This window comes from Tetrahymena thermophila, assembly GCF_000189635.1.
Source record: "Tetrahymena thermophila SB210 genomic scaffold scf_8254654, whole genome shotgun sequence".
Classification (NCBI taxonomy): domain Eukaryota; phylum Ciliophora; class Oligohymenophorea; order Hymenostomatida; family Tetrahymenidae; genus Tetrahymena; species Tetrahymena thermophila.
This window is the reverse complement of record NW_002476422.1, coordinates 251,987-265,786: the sequence shown is the minus strand read 5'-3', so window position 1 is coordinate 265,786 and position 13,800 is coordinate 251,987. Positions and strand designations below refer to the sequence as shown.

At 20.5% G+C, this 13,800-nt stretch overlaps 4 protein-coding genes across 4 annotated transcripts; 2 read left to right on the top strand and 2 right to left on the bottom strand. All coding sequences in view use genetic code 6, as the record gives it.

Annotated features, from left to right (window-relative positions):
* On the top strand, window positions 1–2,756 carry TTHERM_00515271 (transporter, monovalent cation:proton antiporter-2 (CPA2) family protein; the record flags this gene model as incomplete). The annotated part of the gene is made up of 2 exons (XM_001470726.2): window positions 1–721; window positions 1,531–2,756. 2 exons carry the CDS (start codon window positions 1–3, stop codon window positions 2,754–2,756), a joined length of 1,947 nt encoding a protein of 648 aa, XP_001470776.2.
* A 702-nt stretch (window positions 2,757–3,458) lies between these two features.
* Window positions 3,459–6,346, bottom strand: TTHERM_00515260 (kinase domain protein, putative; the record flags this gene model as incomplete). The annotated part of the gene is made up of 17 exons (XM_001015236.2): window positions 3,459–3,549; window positions 3,594–3,683; window positions 3,809–3,898; window positions 3,959–4,048; window positions 4,099–4,188; window positions 4,258–4,341; window positions 4,461–4,550; window positions 4,610–4,699; window positions 4,788–4,877; window positions 5,165–5,254; window positions 5,310–5,399; window positions 5,470–5,559; window positions 5,660–5,752; window positions 5,878–5,967; window positions 6,033–6,122; window positions 6,223–6,272; window positions 6,323–6,346. 17 exons carry the CDS (start codon window positions 6,344–6,346, stop codon window positions 3,459–3,461), a joined length of 1,422 nt encoding a protein of 473 aa, XP_001015236.2.
* A 1,154-nt stretch (window positions 6,347–7,500) lies between these two features.
* On the top strand, window positions 7,501–9,171 carry TTHERM_00515250 (MATE efflux family protein; the record flags this gene model as incomplete). Its single annotated transcript, XM_001015235.1, has 1 exon — window positions 7,501–9,171. The coding sequence occupies one exon, from the start codon at window positions 7,501–7,503 to the stop codon at window positions 9,169–9,171; it is 1,671 nt and encodes a 556-aa protein (XP_001015235.1).
* A 1,608-nt stretch (window positions 9,172–10,779) lies between these two features.
* Window positions 10,780–12,991, bottom strand: TTHERM_000515249 (hypothetical protein; the record flags this gene model as incomplete). Its single annotated transcript, XM_012797469.1, has 11 exons — window positions 10,780–10,876; window positions 11,039–11,140; window positions 11,327–11,416; window positions 11,559–11,645; window positions 11,729–11,818; window positions 11,955–12,062; window positions 12,121–12,210; window positions 12,315–12,404; window positions 12,686–12,775; window positions 12,827–12,876; window positions 12,932–12,991. The coding sequence occupies 11 exons, from the start codon at window positions 12,989–12,991 to the stop codon at window positions 10,780–10,782; spliced, it is 954 nt and encodes a 317-aa protein (XP_012652923.1).
* Window positions 12,992–13,800: the final 809 nt, after the last annotated feature.

Below are 13,800 nucleotides of genomic sequence, written 5' to 3'. Positions count from 1 at the left end.
ATGATTGATATGTTAGGCGTAGCTTTGCTACTAATGTCAGCAATACTTGTTATTTAGTCTGCAGTTGGAAGTTATTTTGCCCATAAAAAGATTCGTATGTTACATGAATCAGGTGTTGCTATTCTACTTGGAATGATTCTATCAGCAATCTGCAAATTTTGTTTTGACTACTCTTTAAAACTTAATAAATAAGTGTTTTTATACGGATTCCTACCAATTATTGTTTTTGCTGAAGGATTTTCTTTAAAAAAGAGATATTTTTTTAAGAATATGATGCCAATCATCTTATACGGGTTATTAGGGACAATTATCACAATGGCAACTACAGCTATTCTTATTCAAATAGTTACTGAGTAGGAATTGGTTTACATTTAAATACCAAGTAGTAAGAATAATGATTAGAATTAAGATTAGGATCCAGATTAAGATGATTATAATAGCTTATCTTATCCAATTTAGTTTGCCCCTAAAGAAATTCTGCTTTTTGCATCAGCCTTTAGTTCCAAAGATAGCTTTATGGCTAGTACTATGGTAGATCATCATAGTTTCCCTAGGATTTTCCACATAATATTTGGCGAAGGTATTGTAAATGACGCCACAGCTCTACTTTTGTTTGATAGCTTTGAATAATTAGTAGATGAAGAAAAAACAATACAATGGAATATACTTCCAAATATTCTTTTGAATTTCATAAAAAGTCTTGTCATTAGTCTTTCTGTAGGTAATCAATCATTTTTATTTTTCTTATTATTTGTCATTTACATTTATAATGATTTTGATACTTGCTCTATAAAGCCATTTAATAATAATTAAAATTGAAAAAAGGCTATAAATTTTGAGTAATCAACTTAACTTGGAATAATCTTAAAAATATCTAAAAATTTAAATTACATCACTTAATTTGCTGATAATTTGATCAAAAATATTAATTAAAGTTTGATCAGCAAGTGAAAAGATATCAACACTAAATGCAACAAAAACTATAAAAAATATTAATAAATACAATTTATTTTTTTTTGGTTACATAAATTTGAAACAGAATAAGAGTTTTATCAAAATTTCCACTTGATTTATTTATTTTTTTGATGGCTTAAAGAAAAACTTAAAATTAAAATAATACATTTATACTGAAAGTTTGACCACATGTGTTGAAAAGATAACAACTCAAAATGATACTTTTTATTTTTTTTTGTAGGTTTCAATGTTTGATAAACAAAATAGCAAAACAAAAACAAAAAAGCAATCTTACTGATGAAATGTATATCAATCAATACAAAAGCAAAGTTTAAAATCTAACTTATACAAAAATTTAGATTTATTTTATTCATTATTTGATATTTTTATTATTCATTTCAAAGTATATTTTGAGTTATTTAAAGAAATATGAAAAAGACATTTTTATTGGTTTCACTTTATAATTTTAACAAAATATATTTTAATTACAGTTTCAAATTTTGCTATGAGTTTTATTTTAAAAAATAATTAATTTATTATATTTTTTAAATTGAAATTAACTTTTTATTTTAAAAGGAATTAGCTTTGGCGTTTTATGCAGTCTGATTTTGAAGTACTTGACGTTTATTTAGAAAACAGTAATACATGAAGCTCTAATAATATTTTTTTGCTCTTTTTGCAGTTACTCATTAATAGAATCTATGCATTTATCTGGTGTGGTTTCTCTATTGTTTTGTGGTATTGTTTGTGGACACTTTGCTTTTTATAATTTATCTGAGAAAGGAATGATTTGCTGTAATTATACTTTTCATATTATATCTAGTGGAGCAGAAAATTGCTTATTTGCTTACATTGGCTTTACGACATTTAATACATATGATTATGCTTGGAGCTTTTCTTTTATAGGATTTGTTTTAGTTTTTCTTTTAACTTCCCGTATTTTAAGTGTATTTATGACAAGTTTAATAACTGATCTAATTTTGAGATGCTTTGGTAAAAGATACGATGTGAGCTTTAGAGATCAGATTGTGCTTGCCCTCACAGGCATGAGCAGAGGAGTATTAGGATATATCCTGGTTCAAAGATTAGATACATACAATACTTAAGATGATTTTTATTTGGTTTTGCAATCTACAATTGTAGCTATCATTGTTTTAACTACTTTTTTGTTTGGACTTATAACACCCAAAATAGTTGACTGCTGCCTTGTCACACCTGATCCATTTAGGAATTCAAATTCACTTTTTATGAATAATTAACCAATAAAAACATAAGAAAATCGGTAGGATAGTAAAGCTTAGCATGATGAAGAATCAGATTGTGAGAAGGGATAAAATAATGTTTAGTAAAAAGAGATTGAAATAAATTAATAATCATAGAAAGATATTTTTAAAAAACAAATGAAAGAATACTTGTTGACTAAGAAACCAATTGACCAAAGTGCAGTTAACAAAAGTTATTCTTTAAAATTTCGTTAATTTTATATTTTAAAAATTAAACCATTTTTGATCAGAGACTTCTTTGAGAGATATCCCATTTTATAGTAATGCAAAATTTATTTTAAGAATGATAAATTTGATATTCGTCGTCCTGAAGCATAAGCTTTAGATTAAATTTTATTGCACAAGTCTATAGAATAAAGAGTTGCTACTTTTTAGTCAAATAGCATTAATGAAAGTCCGAAAAGCTCAATAGTTATGAATATCGAATAAAGTCAAGAAGAAAATGAAATAAATTAAATAGAATCTATCATTATTGAATCATTCAAGGAGTAACAAAGTTTAAAAGAAAAATAAAATTGATAAAAAATATTAGTTTTAAATTATGTAAAAAATATTTATTTTAGTAATTCAAATATTTACATTTTTACCTATTAATTTTAGTATCAAATTATTTCAAAAATATAATTTTTTATTTATAAATAATGCAATTTTTCCTTGATATATAAACTTGTTTTTCCAAAAATGTTGGTAAGAAAAAACATTTGATTATATATTTTAATAAATATGTTTTTTTTATACATTCTTTATTATTTTAACAAATTGAGGTGAAGTTATTTTAAATTGAATATCAATTTATATGATCTTTAAAACTCTCAATAAATTAATTATAGGATATTATTATTTGTATTTTTATTAATATTTAATAAATTTTACTCTAATTAATTATTTGTTCTCTTTTAAAAAATATTTTTCACTCAATATGGATGTAAATCTCAAAATTATTTTTTTTAAATCTAGGGATTAATAAAAGTAATTAAAGTAAAACTAATTAATGTTACACTCTATTTTTTACAAAAAGTTTTTACAATAATTGATTTACAATTATTTGCAGAAGAAAGATAGTTCATTCATAATAAGTTAAAAAATTTAATAATTTGAGAATTAAGTAAGATTTAAATGATAAATGAATTTTACTTTAATTTGTGAAATAATACATAAATTAAACATTAATTTTTGTTATAAAATTTTAATATTAAATTTTTTTAAGAGCGGAATCTATATTCACATAACTTCAATAATGAATTAAACTAATTTTTTAGATTTCAAAGCCTTTCTTTAATAGCCAGCAATGCCTTAATTTAACTAATAATGACTATAAAAATTTATTTAATATTAAATTTTACTAATTTAATTTACTTCAGATACAAATTAAGAATATTAATATCTTTGCATTATAGTGTTGAGTCAATTAATGAGGTCATACCTTCATAATTAATTTTATTAGACCTAATAAAAATAAAAATTATAAATTCTATTCCTTATTTTTTTTTAATTTATCATAGTTTGCCTCTGCAATAAAATTTAACAAACTATTACAATATTTATAAAAATTAAATTAAATGCTTTAATACTCTATCCAAATTTCTAAGACTTTAAGCTTTTTGAATTACATAAGCCCCTTTCCTAAACTTTTTGCACCTTCTTCTTCTATTAAATTTTTTCTTTATTACAAAAAGTTATATTATTCAATTAATAAATAAAAGAAAAATTAAAATTTCTACTCTAAAAAAAGAGATAAATCGTAAAGATGAGGTAATTTTTATAAAGCAAAAGTCAACTCATGAATTCCTAGTGAACTTATTGTATTCTCTCTAAAAATTAGGATAAAATATTATTGAAATTGAATGAATGATAATTTTACGATAAATATAATAGCAGTTTTTGTAAACTAATGCATTAAGATAGTCCTTTACTTAAATCAGATAATACTTCATCATTTATTGAAGATTCCCTATATTTGAATATATTTGTTTGTTTAATGATACATTTTTATAAATAATATTTAAAGTATGATGCTTACGATAAATACAGATTAAATTGTTATATACCAGTTAAAAAAGCTATATAATCTCCAAAATCTTATAATTTTGCAATCTCTATTGAACTATATAAAATATATATTTATTATTTAAAAGAAAGGAATTGCATGCTTTAATTAAACTAACTTAATTATAAAATTAACAAAAATTAAATCTATTAAAATAATTTAAATTATTTATTTACCTTATATCAAGCTCTAATTTTACTAAACTCTAACATTTTTTCAAAGAACAAAATAGTTTTAAATAGCTTTCTGTAGTTAATTTATTGTCTCTTTTATGTAATATTAAATATTTTAATCAATCAAATTTTTTAAATTTTTCAAAAAGTACTCTACAAATAATTCCAGAGCTTTTAAATAATTTAAGCTTTCTAAACTTAGAGATAGGCAAAAGAGGCCTTCATCAGAAATTGAATTAAAGCTAATAATTTATAATAACTACTTAAAATTGTAATTCATAAAGCTAATTTAAACATAAAATAAACTTAAATAAATTTGAAAGTGTATACGTTAGAAAGAGATTTAAATATTTTAATAAACTTAATATTTTAAGTGTTTCAGAAAGTTAGCATAATCCTCTTGATTCTATCTAATTTTGTCTTAATTAAAAAAGTTAATTTAATTTATAAAAATTATATAATAGATGGATGCTATTTAATTAAGACCTCCCTAAACTAAAATAGAGTAGGTTTTTATTATTAAGATCTATAACTCAATAAAAATTTTGGAAATTCATAGCCTTAATTAAAAAATATCTACAGTAAATTTTTGAAATAATTCATGTTAAAAAATCAGCAAATTATTTTTAAATATTGTACTAATAATAATTATTTTTATAAAGAAAAATATAAAGTAAAATTAGAAAATTAATTATTATTATTATTACCTCAAATTTAGATTTAATTATTCTAAATTTTTAAATAAAGCTAGTTTATTGCTTAGCTCTATTGCTCCTACTACTCCAATTTTACAAAAACTTTAACAATATTGTTTTATATGTTTGAAACAGGTATATAAATAATTTAATTTACGAAAAGCAAAGATCTAATTAAACCATCTATGTCAAAACTGTATCTCTAAATTGCAAGCAATCATAAACTTTATCTCCAAGATTATTGCAACTTTAAAGGATTATAATACAAAATACTAAATAAATAAATAAAAATAAATAAATAAATAAATAATATTTACTCTAGTTTTAGCTGCAGAGATGTTAAAAAAGTTAATTAGCTTAAAGATTCGCCTATATTGTAAATTTCAGAATCACAAATATTATTATCGCTTTATTTATACATTCAAATAAATGTTTAAAATAATTATCCTTTGAATGATTAATTGGTTTTTAATATTAAAAAACATTCTCAACTAATGAAAAAATTACACTAAATTTAATTTGAGGATCGTGATTTAATTAGTAAAACTTAATTAATTCAGTAAGTTTATTACAGTTTGAATTTTTAAATTCTTGTCTGAGCTATTTTTAAAAATATATTTTAGATTGATGATTGTGCTTGATATTTGTTTTCTAAAATCATAACTAAAAAACTTAAATATATTGAAATTAAAAATTCTAAAGATAATTTAAATCATAGAAATTACCTCAGATTAATTTAAAATTCTGTAATATTTCTACATTTAATTAATCCACTAATTAAGTCATTCGTTCTTTGCTCAGTAATTCTAGAATGTCTTTTATTTATTATTATTTGTTTTATTTAAGCTAAATTATGAATCTTGAAATAAATTTTTTCTACTATAGATTTAGAATTATTCGTTTCAGATTTGTACACAAAGAAAGTGCAGTACTTATTTATTGAGATTCTGTATCTTCAAAATTTTTAAATCTTTAAGTTTATTTTTAACAAAAGATTAATAATATTTATATGAATGCAAATTCTTATCATAAAATAATAAAAGGATTTCTTTAAAAATTAATTAAATTACTCAAAATTTAATGTTAGGCATTCATGATTGCTTAAATTTGAAGACAAAAACTTTAATTTATAAAAGTTTATTTAAATATAATTAAATAATAAGCTATTACTTTCTTTATTTCATTAAAAATCATTTTTAATAAACCCTATTCTAATTTTTATATCTAAATCAATTTATTAAATTTGTTATTTAATGAATATTTAAACTCAAACTCAACTCAGCTTAAAATAAATAAATATAAATAAATAAGAATAAAAGTTATTGAAAATTGTTTATGTTTAGGTTAGTTATTAGTTAAAAGAATCAAAATTTAAGTTCTTCATAAATAATTTCATGATTTTTAGATTAAAGGATTATCCATTTTTTAAAAATTAATTAATTGCTATTTTAAATTATTTATGAGCTGTTGATATAAGAATTAATTTGATAATTCAATAATAGATTTTAAAATATTTTAAAAAGTAAAAATTATATTCTTTAATCTAAAATTATATTATTTTCTAAAAAAAGATACCTATAATATAAGATAGGTATTATCAAAAAAAATTATTTTCCATCCATCTTAAATGAGAAGTATTTTATTTTTTTAATTTAAAAATCAATTTTATTATTTTTAACAAAATTAAACTAAAAAATAGTTGTATTTTTAAAAATATGATAAAATTTTTAAGTAAACTCAATCAATTAGAATAAAAAACTAAGAGAAAAAAAGTTATTTTTAAAAGGTTTTAGGTTCTTATTAAAAATTCGCAAATTATTTAAGGTTATATACATTATTGATAGATTCAATAAAAGAAATAGGATCAGATTTTTATTAGCAAATAATTTCTCTTTAGGACATAAAATATCCTTGCTTATATTTAATATGTAATATAATAAAATGAGTCAAATTTAAGATTATTAAATTTATTCTTTTACTATTCAAAAAAGCAAAGTTCATTATTGTAATTTCTAAATTTTTGAAGGTAATAAATATTGATTGATAAATGTCATTCAATAAAAAATAAATAGGAAATAACAATTTTATTAGCAAGTATTTTCACTTTAAGACATAAATTTAATAATATACTTGCTTACATTTAATATGTAATATAATAAATGCGTCAATTTTAAGATTATTAAATTTATTCTTTTACTATTCAAAAAACTATAAAAATACAAATCAAATGAAATTAAGGCTAATTACTTATTGGATTTTATCGAATATAATTTAGGTCATAAGGAACATTACAATTAGTTTTTTAATTAAATATTAGATAGAATAATAAGGGATTTGGATTTTATTAAATGGAGAAAGTATAAACCAATTCAATTTCATCTAAGGATTATGAATCATCTTTGATTGTTCACAATAATTAGGAGAATTTAGAAAATGCTGAAGGAATTAATAAACGTTAAAACATTTAAAGTGGATATGAATAATCACTTGCTCTTTCAGATGAAACAATGAATTAACAAAGAAGAGAAAATAGCAACGATTAAGTTGTAGCTTAAGAATAATAACATGAATAAGCTAATTTTAAATGGCTTTTCTAATCTTGCTTCGAAATGGCATTGAGTTTTGTTATTGATTGGATGCCATATACAGCAACATTATATTTTATTTCATCAAATAGCTCTGAAAATATAGTTAATGGTTTTGGTTTAGGTTTAGTTTGGTCAAATTGTATTGGTCAAGGATTACTTTATGGATTAGGCAGTGGTTTAGAAACAATGGCTTCTCATGCGCACGGCGCTCACAAATATAAGTAAGTTGGATAGTTATTCAACAAAGCTGTTTTGCTTTCCTTTATTGTCTTTGTAGTTATCTTGTTTGCCATGATTTTTTCAGAAAGTATTTTAGGATTGTGGAATTCAAATAAAGATGTATGTAGTATTGCAGCAGAGTATTGCCAATTAATCATTCCTGGCTTGTTCATTGTCATTTTTTACTACGTTATTAAAGCCACGCTTAATGCAGTTAATGAATATAGAATACAAGTCTATGTATCTGCAATTAATCTAGCTACTCATTTAATCTATTGCTATATCTTTATCAAGGTTTTAGATTTAAAAATTAAAGGAGCAGCAATCGTTTTTTGCTTATGGGAGATATAAACAGTCGTAATGCAAGTTTTAGTTGTGATTTACAAGAAAAAAGTTAGGAGGTGCTTTGTTAAGCCAACTCTCGAAGTTTTTAATGATTTTTTGGGATATTTAAAAGTCGTTATTCCTATTGGTGCAATTGTTGGTTTGGAATGGATTATTTAAGAAGTTACATCTATTATTGCTTCCAATTTATCTGAGGCTTAATATTCTGCTCATATTATTATTGCTTAAATTAGCATGTTTTGTTATTAATTCTTGGTTGGATATTCTACAGCATCTTGTACTTTTATAGGAAATGAAATGGGTAAAAAGAATGTGGCAAACGCTAAAAAATATACCATTTACACAGTTTACATCATTTTTGGACATTTAGCTGTTGTTATTATTCCTCTCGCTCTGCTGAAAAAGTAGATAGCAGAATTTTTTACTGATTCAAGCAGTACAATCGATGCAATTGAATCAGTTTATTACTGGTTTATCGCAGTTTTTCTGATACAATCATTCACTTCTCTTATGGGAGCTTATATGAGAGCTATAGCATAAGAAAAATTCTGTAGTTTTGTTTATCTAACTTCTTCAGGTGTTATTGGTATTTCGTCAAGCTACAGCTTGGCATATCCTGCAGATCTCAAGCTAGATGGAATTTGGATAGGACAAGTAATAGCCACAGGTGTCTTTTTGCTGGCTATGATAATATAGGCTTTTAGAGTAGATATTAATAAAATGGCAATAATTATTTCTAAAAGATTAGAAGAAGAAAATGCAGAATTATAAAAAGAACTTCTTGAAAATAGAGAAGAAGAGGAAGATGATAGTGAAAACGAAAGTCATAAATAAACAGAAAATACCTAAGAAAGAAATAATTCTTGATAATAATCAATTTTAAAAATAAAAAAGAACATATGACAAATAGATAAATAAATTACAAATTTCAATATCTAAAATTTATACTAACTTTATTATCAAATTAATAGTTTGAGTATTATTTAAATACATTTTAAATTAATTCTATGTGATTTTTTAAATAATATATTTGGGTTAATTATTTAAATATCCTCTATTTAATTATATAAAAAAAAGAAATAAATAAATAAATAATTAATATCTAAAAGTATAAAATAAATGAATTATTCATTCTTTTTCATTTTTCTGAGCAAGATTACAAATATTTTTATTAAAAAAATTACTATTGGCTTTAAAAATAAATTTTGAAAAAGAGATAATCATAATTGTACATGCTATTAAGAATTTTCATAAAAAATTAAAAAAATTACTACTCATTATTTACTCTGTATTTTACTTATTTATTATTGCAAAACTCAGATATTTATTTTTTACATTTGAGAGATGTGAAAATAAAAAGCTCTAATTATTAGATTAAATAATTTTTAAATTCAAAAAAAATTGAAAAAGAAATAAATAGATTAAATTTTATTTTGAAAATTAATTTTATCATATAAGTAAAAAATATAATAAATCTATATTTGATATTTTAAAATAAAAGAGAGAGAATAAATTACGAATAAATGTATCAAAAAATTATAAATCAATCATTCTAATCATTTTCTATTTAGATTTTTATTATTTTTAATTTCATTTTAAATTTATTTAATAATTTTATTTAAAAATACTAATTCATTTATTAAGATGCTTTGAGCTAATTTAGATTCTTAATTTAGCTAAAATAAGCTCATCCTTACTTAATATTTTTTCATTTTCAAGTATGGCTGTTTTAATTAATTGAGATAATATTTGAAACTGATGATTTATAATTTTCCATAATTATTAACTATCATCCTTTAAAAAGACTGAAAATGTCTTTTTGTCATATACAGTATCCAATTTAATTCCTAAAAACTAAACAGTATTATTTGAGATAAATTAATATTTTAATTCAAAAAGAATTAATAATAGAATATAGGTTGGGGTCAAAAAATATGAGGCTAAAATCCCATATAATTAATTACCATGAAAACCACCAAAAATTTTTTTGAAAAAATATTGAATATTGTATTTGAACACTTTTTATATTATATGTTTTTTATATATTATATTCAATTTATGAATTTTATTGAATAATGCCTTTACATACTTTTTGATAAATACTTTAATTTATTTTTTTCATTTTAAATTAAGCATAATCCTGGTATTAAAATATCAGAAATTTATCTGTAACAAAACATTTATATTTTTAAAGATTAAGATAGCTTTTGCAAGGATGCAAGGTTAGGAAAAATATGATTTAAAAAAAATTGAGTTTTAAAAAATTAAATTTATTAAATATTTTGGTTTTAATAATCTAAGAAATTATTTTTTAATTAAAGAATATGAAATAAAAAATTCATATAATTATAAAAGAGTAAAGCTAAATATAAATATAAACAGATATAGTTAAAATATTTTAACTTTACACTTTATTTGAAATCATTAATTTTTTATCAACAAGTATAAATTATTTTTTAAATTGTGTTTTGGATATCAATAATTCTAAAAATGTAATTTTTTCAATGTTAAAAACTTTATTTTATTTATATTTGTTTTTACAGCTCTTAGACTTCTTTTATTATTTGATAACCTAATTATAAATTATAATAATATTTTTAAATTTTATTGATTTAAAATATTTACATTTAAATTAAAAAATAAATGAAAAAATTTTTTATTTTTCATAAACTTAAATTTTTATCATTTTATTTTATAAAATTTGACTTAGTATAACATTTAAAAAATATCTTACTTCATAAATAGCTCGAAATTTATCAGATTTAAGCATTAAATTAAAGCAGAACTTAAAGATATAGCTTATTCATCTTCAAAGTGATTATATGGTAGAATATTTCTTTTATTATCAAAAAATAAATAAAATTACTTAAATTAAATATTTTTCAAATTGTATAAACATTGGTATAAATATATTTTCTCTATTCTAACATATGAAATAATTAAATAATAAATAAATAGGGTATAAAACTATTTGTTGATAAAAAGAGATCAAATTTTTTATATTTATTTATAAACATTTTACCTTAAATCAAGAATGAGAAATGTTAAGTTTTAGCATTATTATAAGCCATAGCATAGATTTTGCAAACCTACTAGTCCGAATTTGTTATCCCTTTAAAAAATTGAAAAAATAAGTAACTTTTTTATGAATTTATAAAGTGGCGATTGATTTATAGTAATTTATGTTTAAATAATTTTTTCAAGAGTTTAATTTAAATATATAATTATAGCATTAACAAACTATTAATTATTACCTTAAATAGAGTTTCAAAGTTGATAGATTTTCAAAATTAAAAGATTAAGCTAAAGAGGATAAACCTTCATTTCCAATTTAATTAAATCTATTTAAATAAAATAATTGATACTCTAAATCAATTAAAGTAGAAAGAAAATTTAATCTAAAAAATTAATCAAACTAAATTACTCAAGATCAAGATTAAGTTATTTTAGATTTCTCAAATTTTTCAATGCAGATGCTAAAATTCTCGTCTTTTCGTTGCTTAGTTTACATGAACTATAAAAGAAAAATGTTTTTCATGGGTAATAAAAATAAAATTAAAGAAGTTGTGAACAAAATGTTTGATATTTAAAACAATAAATATTTGATTGAATAGAATAAAAAAATAAATAATGAATAGAAATAAAGATACTTTAATTATAGTTTTAGGCTTTAGAGATTAGTTAACTTTTCTAAGGCAGAACTTAAAAAGGTTGCATCGTTTTCATTAAATTGATAATTGTTAGGAGATTAAAATTATCTTATTATTTGAAATATATTTTAGATATAATAAAAATAAAAGAATGTAAATGTCTAACGCTAAATCAAGATTTAAAGTTTAGAGGTTAACTAAATTTGCGATTAATTAACTTAAAAGCTATACAGTTTGTAATTCGAATATATTACGACTATTTATTTTAATAGAAAAGTATTTAAAATTTTTCATATAAATGAATAAAATAAATATTTCATAAATTAAAATTTAAGACAAAATAAATGATTTTTATTTTACCTGTACAAAAGTGTAAATTATTTAATTTCTCTACATTTAGTTAAACTTTAAGTAAAGTTTGAAAGACCTTCTTATTTGATGCAGTTATGTCTAATAAAATATAAATTGTAAAAAGTAAGTAATTTATGTATATATGTATGTATATGGGAGAGGGTGCAATAAGTGGAAAACATATATTTTATTTTTTTAAATACCATCATATTCCTCTTTAAAAAATAAGAAATATAATTCGTCCCACCTATTACTCCCCCCTGAAAAGATAAAAAAAGAAAAACAAATAAATATTATTGAAAAGATTCAAAGTAATTAAAAAATTTTTGAAAATAAAATTAAAAATTATAGCGATATTGATTTTAAGACATTATTTTTACCTTAACCATAAAACTAAAGTTTAGAGATCTTTGTATGTTGATAAAACCTTTCCTAAACTAGATAGATCTTCGTTTCCAATACTATTTGAGCTTTTAAAATGAATAATATTTAGCATTCATTTTTTAGGAGCAAAAATTTACTTAAGATCAATATGCAAGGCTTTATCGGTTGGCTCAAAGTATTTTAAAAACTTTTTGATAAGATAGATTTACAAACTATTTTAATACATTCAGTTTTAAAGTTACATATTTTAAATTTGTATATTTTTATTGTTGTTTTTGTTTCTTCTTTTGTTGTGATTTCATCTTATTTTTAATTTTAAATTTAAAGTAATTATTATTATCCAATTTTCATTTTTTCTTTCAAGATTTATTTTATAAATTATTTCTCAATTTTTTTCTGATCAATTATTTTTTATGATAAGGGTATACATACTATTAATTTCTTTTGGTAAAAAAGTCTGTTTTCTATATCTTTCAAATTAAATAATTTTCTTACCAGCATTTTTGAATATTTTGTTAATAATTTATCTATTTTATTTAAGATTTATTATGAATATTTCCTTTATTCTTTCACACTTTATTTAAATTTGTTCTCATATTTTTCTGATCAATTTATTATGAAAAAGTTAAACTGTAAAAAAATTAAAAAATTTACATTATAATCAGCATGAATTTTAGATAAATCTGTTAATAATTATTTCATTTTTTAACTATTTTTGAGTAATTATATAAAATTAAGTTTTCCAAGTTTTCAAGATTAGTTTTTAAATATTAAAATACACCAAAGTAATCAATAATTTAAACAAAAAATGAATTTATTTTATAGCCTTAAGAATTTTTACAAAAAATTAAATTACCTTTAAATTATTCTTCCAAATTAAAAAAATATAAATCTAATTTGTGTATGTTATAAATATTAGTAATAAAACTTAAGAACAAATTTTTATTGAAATCATTTTTTAGAAATTTTTCTTCAAAAAAAAAAAAATTTAAAACTACTTTGAGTATTTTTATAAATATTAAATTCATGATTTTATTAAATTTCATTAAATTATGTAAAATAAAAGTTGACTTGTTCATTTTAATTAACCATTTAAATATAAATATATATT